At 39.9% G+C, this 8,580-nt stretch overlaps 1 protein-coding gene across 1 annotated transcript in view; it reads right to left on the bottom strand.

Moving 5' to 3' along the window:
• Runx1 (RUNX family transcription factor 1) overlaps positions 1–8,580 on the bottom strand; it is a 228,618-nt gene that overhangs the window by 71,714 nt on the left and 148,324 nt on the right. Inside the window, 1 exon segment of the mRNA XM_010611298.3 lies at positions 6,024–6,180. Within this exon segment, the coding sequence (XP_010609600.3) occupies positions 6,024–6,180 (157 nt within the window).

Here is an 8,580-nt window from a genome sequence, read left to right as displayed (position 1 = left end):
CACACACACACACACACACACACACACACACACACCATCAGCTAAGAGTCCAACAGCAGCTTCAAAACCATATAGTTTCTCCCTACAAAAGTATGTCTGGCCCTCCGTATTCATAGGCTTTGCATCACGGATTCAACCAACTATGGATTAAAAATATTATGGGGAAAACTGATCTGTCCCGAACATGTACAAATATTTTTTCTATTGTTATTCCTTAAACAATACAGCATAACTAGATGGCATTGACACTCTGTTAGGTATGGTAAGTCATCTGGAGATCATTTTAAATGCAGTATGTGGGAGGATGTAAGTCGGTTCTATGCAAATACCGGACAAGATTATATAAAGGACTTGAGCATCTGGAGATTTTGGTATTGGGGGTGGATCCTAGGGCTAATCCTTCACAGATACCAAGGGGCGATTGTATATAGTTATTCATAAACATCCCCTCGCTGATCTAAACTTGTTTTATAATCATAGGCAGAAAGAACCAGTCCTCAGACATTACACCATCTCTGTTTCAACAAGTAATTTTTCTTTGAAATAAAAAAAAAATCCAGAAATACAGAATATGTTCTTCCATAACCAGTTTCCTCCACTCTCCCTTGCCCCCTTGCCAACCAGCACAAAAAGAAAATATGAAACTGATTTATTAGAACCAGAGGCTGGCTGCAGCATCGGCCGGATCACTGTTTATGTCTCTAATGCTTGCTGCCGAAACAGGAAGCTCTAAAACTCACTGAAGCGTTATTTCTCTCTGAGGGACTCTCTGATCGGTAGTCCTCGGAACTGACCGAAGAGAACTGGCTCCACCAAACGCAAGGCGGCTGGCAACCCCGGGGTGGAGAGTGGGTGGGTGGGGAGAAGGGCAGCTTCTGCCCATCAACTGAAAAACAGTGTTCATACGAATACTCTCAATTAGGAAAGGCTGTCTGACACCATCAGCAGGGCCTGACACTTCATAAAATCAGCAAGAAAACCAGGAAGGGACAAATTGTGAAACTGCATGTTCCAGGCACAAGCTGTTTTCAGGCACGCTTTTCTCTGGTCCCTGCCACAGCCAGGCTCTAAGATGGAGAGGAAAAAAACTTGCTTGAAAAAAATGTTGCCACCCTTTTATTGGCAAACGTAAAAGATGATGAGAAACTTGGTCTCTAGAGATGAATTCTACATAGACTCATGGACGCAAGCTTGCGACCCGCCACCGAAAGGTAGCATTTGCTTGGGCTGGCCGAGGCTTGCAATATAGCAGCAGCTGGTTTTTTAAAAATCTTATTTTCTTAGAAATGTGAAGAAAACATATTTCAGTCTCTATGCATTTTAAAGTATAGATCAACAACAAGCCAAAAAAATAAAAAAAGAGAAAAAATGGGAGATTCGATTTTACTGTAACTCATGTCTTTTCCTTTTCCCCTTTCCAATCTGCCAATTGGAATCTCCGATCCAGAGTTGGAACATGAATTTTTCCTCTCCCCATGATGTGAATCTGTGATCGCATAGGGGATGACTTGAGTCCCATGATACTGTGGCTTATTCAGACCAACACTCAGTAAAAACGACTGCAAAAAGACACATCTCTTTGTTCTGATTGAACAGTTTATCTTTTCCCAAACGAGCCTTCGTTTCCACCAATTTTCCACTCATCTGAAAGACACCATCCCCATACTGTGTCCCAAATAATGTAAAATAATTTAAGAAGGAAAATGTTTTAAGTTACTAACATTATACAAATATGAAATAACCCAGATTGTGGAAGGATAAATATTATGTCTAGAAAGACATTTATAGTAAAAGTATAAGAAAGGGACTTCATTTTATACAAGTGCTGGAACACTACTTTGAAAGGGGCAGTGTTTATGTGGCCAGGGAGATCAACACAAATAGCAAAAAATCCACTAAGAAATGAACCCTTGTCCGGACAGCGCATAGAATACTTGGCCTCATAATTCATAGGAATTGATTGGAATTGGAATTGTTCGGCAGCCAGGGCTGATGCCTGCTGGAGCAGAAGCTGCCTGTCAGTGGCAGGATGTGCCCCCTCCTTGGCCATTCTAAAGTCTGGCCAGGTACTTTGAGTGGCCACTACTCCCCTAATTAACCAGGGCCTGCCTATTGCAAAGCCAGATGTTATGCAAACAGCACAGGGAGCAAGAACATGATTTATTCACTTTCCAGGGAACTAACATGTGAAGCATAGTGCTAGTCTGACCCTCCATGGTCAGTGCAAAGCTCCGAACTCACAGGCCGGGCCTCTGTGGAGCTCTGTGAGGTCTGCAAACAAACCCCAGAGGCTCTGGAAACTTAAGACCATATGTGAAACATTGCGTACATGTGCAGTTTCCCCCTTGGGAAAAGTCTTCCTGAGGATTTTCAAAACTATCGGTGATGTTTCTAAAAGAGTGAAAATCATATTTTTAGGAAAAATAAAAATCTGCAGTGGATTCCCTTTTCCCATTCGCAATGTGGTTGATGATGCTGTTAGGTAGGTTCCTTCTTGAATTCTAAACTGGAATTACTAAAGCAGCATTCACTGATGGATTGATTCCTTCCAGCTAATTAAATACTACAACAGGGACAGAGCCCTCTCAGGTGTCACTGCTAAAATTTCTTAAGTCTCTCACCTGAAGCCGTGATCCATTTTTTTCCCCCTAGTACCGGGGATCAAACTCAGGATCCTGTGCTTTTGAAGCAAACACGGCAACACTGAGTTAAATCCCCGGCCCAATGATCCATTTTCTTGTCATTCTAATTCCATCAATGGTACCTGCCTTAATTGTAGGTGTAAAGTGATGTACACTGCTGTGCTGATTAATCTCACGGAGGAGGTTTCCTTTTGACCCTGAACTTGGATTTCCTAGAGGTGACTGGATAGTCCCAGGCCCCAGGTTAAATTGTGCACAGCTGGGAACAGCCACCTGCGTGCTCTCTGATCTGTGGAGTTTCATGGACTTCCCAGAGCCCCTACCTCTCATCTCCTGGGAGCTGGGAGCGGCTATCTCTTCCTCTTTTGTAAAGGCAAAGTCAGTTTACATGGAGATACTGAATCAAAGGAAGAGACATTCCAAGGGTGAGATACACCCAGAAGGAGATTTAAACTGCCAGGGAGGAAAAGGAGTGAACGGAAGGGAGGAAGGTGCATGCTGCTGAGGCCTTCACCAACATCTTTAGGGGCCAGGTAGTCAGGAGGGCCCTAAAAGCTGGAAAGGCAGGTTCTCCCAGTTTCGGGCTTAACCTAGGTTAGGAGCTGTGATCCTGGACATCAGCCAGCACGCAGACAGATCAGTTTTGTAGAACAGAGAAAAACCCTTCCATGGGCAAACTCTGGCACTTTCTACAAGGCTTATGATCCCCACGGTGTGGCACCTGGCGAAAAGAAAAAAAAAAAGGGGGAAACATCTACTTTTTATTCTCTCCAAAGCACCGGCCTCTTGGAGAATCCATTAGACTAGTCAGTCTAGTGACAGCTTTTGACAGAACTCAAAAGTGGCACTGAAGTGTGGCTAAGCCAAAGGCTAGACCACTGCACTGCAGGTCAATGCCAAAGGAACATTTTTAAAACGAGAAAACTAAACAGAAGGTAGCGTTAAGATCACTGAATAATGAAACTGCAAGAATAAGATTCCGTGAGGAAAATTAAGACTAATTGTCCCAATTTCAGGATATGTGCTGCTGAAGCAAGCACAAGACTAATTGTCAAAATTAGTGAGACTCATCTGCTCTCCTCAATGGGAAGCAAATTGTAGATTAAAAAAACGAAAAGGATGAAGAAAGAAAAAATCCAGCAGGCTTTGATGTTGACTCTTACACTTGAAAGAGCAAATTCAAACTGTACTTTATGACCATGGAGTGAAATTATAAGACAATCAAGTTGGGCCTCTTGACAGCTCATTTCTGTCTTATAGCATTGATGGGGGGAGGGGAGAAACACCTTAAGACCAACATTGCACACGGTAATCATAATTGGGTCAGATATTCAGTTAGGGTTCCTGTATTTATGATTACTTATTATCACTCACCGGAAGGAGTTTCAAAATAAATACTGTCCATTTATAGCATTTAATTACTTTTCTCATTCCAAAGTATGAGAAGACAACCCAGCCTCGGTTGCAGCTATTTTACTTTTGGGGTTTATGGAAACTCAAGGGCACACTGGCACGAATCAGGAAGCCAAACGCAAACAATCCACACCTTGGGGAAACAGTTCACTACTAGCCAAGTAAACACAAGCACACACTATTAGTCACACACCTATTAGTCACACACTCAAAACAGAGATGGCCAATGATGGAAGAGAGAGTGGCCCTCACCACCAGAAAAATAAGCACGCTGCTTTCAAAATCTCTTTCTTGATTATCCTTATCTTACTGCGCACTGCTGAAAGGCCACTACTGAGGTTCTAATGGGAAAATGTCACTGGATGAGCCACTGAATAGCTTTCAAAACTTTTATAACCCAAAGCTGACACATAGAGCTGCACAGATGCACATAATCATATTCTCTCTGGACAAGGACCCGCACGACACCCAGCTATCTGTTGCAAAGGTAGCAATCTACGAGAACTGAATTGTGATTGCTAGCTAGGCAGGTGGCATGGCCCTGGCTGTGGTTCCTTTCTTTCTTACTGGCTTCTCATCCACTTTGCCAGCTACTCATCAGAAGCCTTCCAAATGTTTTCTAAACACATATCTCTGAATCATAATGCAAATTCCATTTACTGAAAGGCAGAGAGTTTTAATATAACAAGTGAACCCATTTAATGACTGATGCTTTTATATCTTATGGCGTCCCTCATACTTTTAATAAGTGGATATCATTTTCTTTATGTTGCCCTATTATTAACATAATACTATGAACATATATTTTCAATCATTTTATAAGTTTTGTTTATTTTCTCCCACTACAATTCTATTATGAAAATGCTCCAGACAGCAAGGATAGCAAAAGACAACAGCCCAAATAATCAGCACACGTTCACTCCTTTCTTTCTTCCACTGATGAAATTCTCCAAGGACACAGATTTTCTAATAAAGAGCAATGATTACTCTTATTTGTAATTGTCCATTAGTTGGTATTTCTACATTTTCCAACAGACTGAAATATTACTATTACTTAGGTACTTATCATGTCCCTTTTATTTAACTGGAAATCACTTTTATTCCTACACTTATTTTATATAGTATTACAAAAATGAATTTCCAGAGCAAAATAGCCTACCTTTCTCAATTAAGCTTTCAGTACTTTCAGCTCTTGATAATATATGACATAGATTCTTACAATACAGGGAAAATGCAATACTGGAAAATAATCAGAAACCAGAGAAGTTTATAATGAGCCAAGATTTCTCTTTCTGCTTAAATACTTTGACAATGGGTTAAAGATAAAAATAAAACTTAAACAATGCAACAATTTCTTTGGAAAACCTGGTCTTTCACATTATTGGTATCTAAAATGTTAAGTGTGCCCGATTTCTCCCCCAAAGCGTAATAAGGCATTCAAAAGAAATCTAACAGGAAAGTCACATTCCCTTCTTATTTGATCCTGAAAAGGTACACTTGCATGGAACTTTGTTTCCACATCAGACACTAAGGATTTCGTAAAACTTATTTGAAGTGATCATTTGAAATCCTGATACTTGTCACAGATAGTCCGTAACTCACAAGTTAAAAGCTTTTATTAAATAGATTTTCTGTTATGAAATAGAGTTTCCTCATGCTAAAAATCTTAGTGTTCATGATAGGTAATTTTTATATTTTCACATTTTAGTAAAATTACGAGGCATTTTGTTGAAATTCACCTTTCATATTTTACATGCTCTAAATCAGTCTTAAACCATTCAGTAATTGAAACCAATACTATAATGTTAGGTTCTGCCAACAATATTAAATTTTAGATATATATTTTTAATAGCTTGACAGAGCCATAACAGTAAGAAAGAACATCACAGAAAATGCTAGACGTTTGGAAATCTGGGTTTGTTGCCATGTGCAAACTTTGTTTTCAGTTCAGTTCTCACAGATACATACCTCTCCCACTCCGACCGACAAACCTGAGGTCATTGAATCTTGCGACTTGGTTCTTCATGGCCGCAGTAGCATTTCTGAGCTCGGCTGAGTAGTTTTCATCATTGCCGGCCATCACCGTGACCAGGGTACCATCCGGAACTTCCCCCAGAGCCACCACCTAGACAGGAGCCAGGGACAAAGGCAGACATCAGGAATGCTATACGTACACTTTTATGTCATCTGTGTAGCTGCTGTTCTAAAATTAAAGACACTCTTAGTTTGCAGAGGAATAGCAACTGTAACCTAGTCACATAATATAACAGTCTGTTAATGAGAACACTTTTAAAATTCCATTATGCATACCTAAATATAAAATTTCAAATAAGAAAACACAAGATTTACCTAATAAAGCCACACAGTCATACAACATAGAAGCAGACTAACAATAACAAAGACTTGGAGAAGACATGCCATCTCATGAATGCAACTGTCTCTTCTTAATTCCTCATATCTGAGAAACAGAATGTCTTCTGTTCCTAAGTTTATAACCTGACCCATCTTTCACTCGCTCAGACTGCCACTGGTGGGTCTAACGGAACCCAGAATTCACTTTTCAGTACTTAAAATTAAGTTCAATCTTTGCTATGATTCTCAAGTGACATAAACTGTCCCTTGTTAGTTCATCTCTGGTATTCCTGTGTGTTTCTATCATACTGAGCATCATTAGCAGTGAATTCTGGCAGGCGAGAAATGTACCCACTGGTTGCTACTAATTACAAAAGTGACAGACCTCAGAGAGAAGGGACTCCCGCTTTAGTCATCCTCGTCAAATCAGGGGTGGAACTGAGCTGCATTTGTGCATTTCTAAAGATGTGTTAATTATATCCTGATAGACTGAGGTGTTCTCCAAACCCAGCTAATTTTCATGAGGAATGTGCTTTCAATGTAACTGCAAAGGTGTATGGCTTATCATCAAGGCTATGGACTAAAACCAGCCGATCACTATTTTTGATACTCAGGGAATTTAAAAAGCAGTCACTGCAAGCTAAAGTGTTCTTAAGAGCATGGCCTGAAGATGCTTCCTTGTGCAACACGACCTATTTCTTGGCCATTCCATCTGACCCTTCTAGAAAATATTTCCTTGGCCTAGACATTTATTATTGGTCATTATTTCCTTCCTTTGAGTTTTTCATAGTGGTTGTACATTTTCAAATCAAAATGATCCAACTTGCGTGTGTTCCTACCCTTTCTGATATCCTTTATGGTACTTTCACGGTCAGTAGAGAAATTTGTATTATTCATACCACTGTACAGTTTTTGATGGTTGCTTATGAATCCGTAATAGTAAAGCACTCCTTAATCTGTTATTATTCTTTCTTATTTTCTGCCTCCCAATTTTTACTAGTACTTCGTGGGCTACATCATTTTCTGTTGGGACTATTTTCAGTCCTTTTTCTGTATGTAAATAAGGCTGCCACAGATTAGCTTATCTGATATCAAAGTCATGTTTTTCAACATTCCCATCTTCACTGTGTGCTTAGTCATGACCCCTGCCTTCCCCGTGTCCTTCAGATGACTCTGTGCTGTTTTTATTCACTGTGGCTGCTTCAGCTCCTTGTTTCAAAGGAGCACAACAGAAAATGAACCCAGTGGCTGTGGACCCGGAGACCTCCGCAGGACAATCTCCTTTCTTGGTACTGGTAAGATTTTGCCCACCTATTTCATCCAACTTGCTCTGAGGAGCAAGGTCAGGGCCTTGCATCTGTTTTTAATCCTTTTGTTTCCATTTTTGGACGTGTTTTCTACAAAGGAAATTTTAAAACACCGTTTATTCTCTAAATAATCTCTAGTTAGGTATTTTTCTCCCCATTAGAAGTGTGCTTGTTGACATTTAATTAAAAGCAATAATGTGACAATTCTCTTGTTTCAAAAGACAGTACTGAAATAAATCTCCTTGATTATTGATTAGTTACCTTTTCCTTCTATTCTTACAAAATGTGCTTGCTTTATCCTGCTTTTTCTAGTCTCTTAAATTTTTTCCCATTTTTTTTTTCAGTTTTCACTTCCCTCTGTGAAATTACCTCACAGTGTTGAAATGTCTTCCTTGAACACATATTTTTACTTCCTCATCTCCATCTCCCTGTGGTGGCCCTGGTTTTCTATTTTAATTCACTACTCAATATGTGTACAGGGTACTGGATCAACCACATGGCTTTCAAACTGAATCACCATGCAATGACCGCTGTTTCTCTTGTGCTCCACCTTTGAGACTAATACTGTCCACCTTAGCAATTTGGCAAACCCTTGAGACCTTCACCAGACAGAAACAAATAAAGCACGAAATTATCATGGAGGCAAGACAAAAATTGCTGGTGTTGGAATTTAAGAACAAAAAATGGAGTGTAACTATGACTGCTCCCCCTTTTTAAATGCAGCGGAAATCAAAGATAGTTGGATGTTCCAATATCACCATCATGGCCTTTTATTTTTATCTGTAAAGGATTTTTTTTTGGGGGGGGTGAAAAGCAGCAAAACCAAACCCCAGAAAATTTCATTAACAATATATATATATATATAT

This window comes from Fukomys damarensis, unplaced genomic scaffold (genome assembly GCF_012274545.1).
Source record: "Fukomys damarensis isolate Sample0158 unplaced genomic scaffold, DMR_v1.0_HiC HiC_scaffold_24, whole genome shotgun sequence".
Classification (NCBI taxonomy): Eukaryota; Metazoa; Chordata; class Mammalia; order Rodentia; family Bathyergidae; genus Fukomys; species Fukomys damarensis.
Note: the sequence above shows the minus strand (reverse complement) of the source record. Positions and strands in the feature narration are given on the sequence as shown.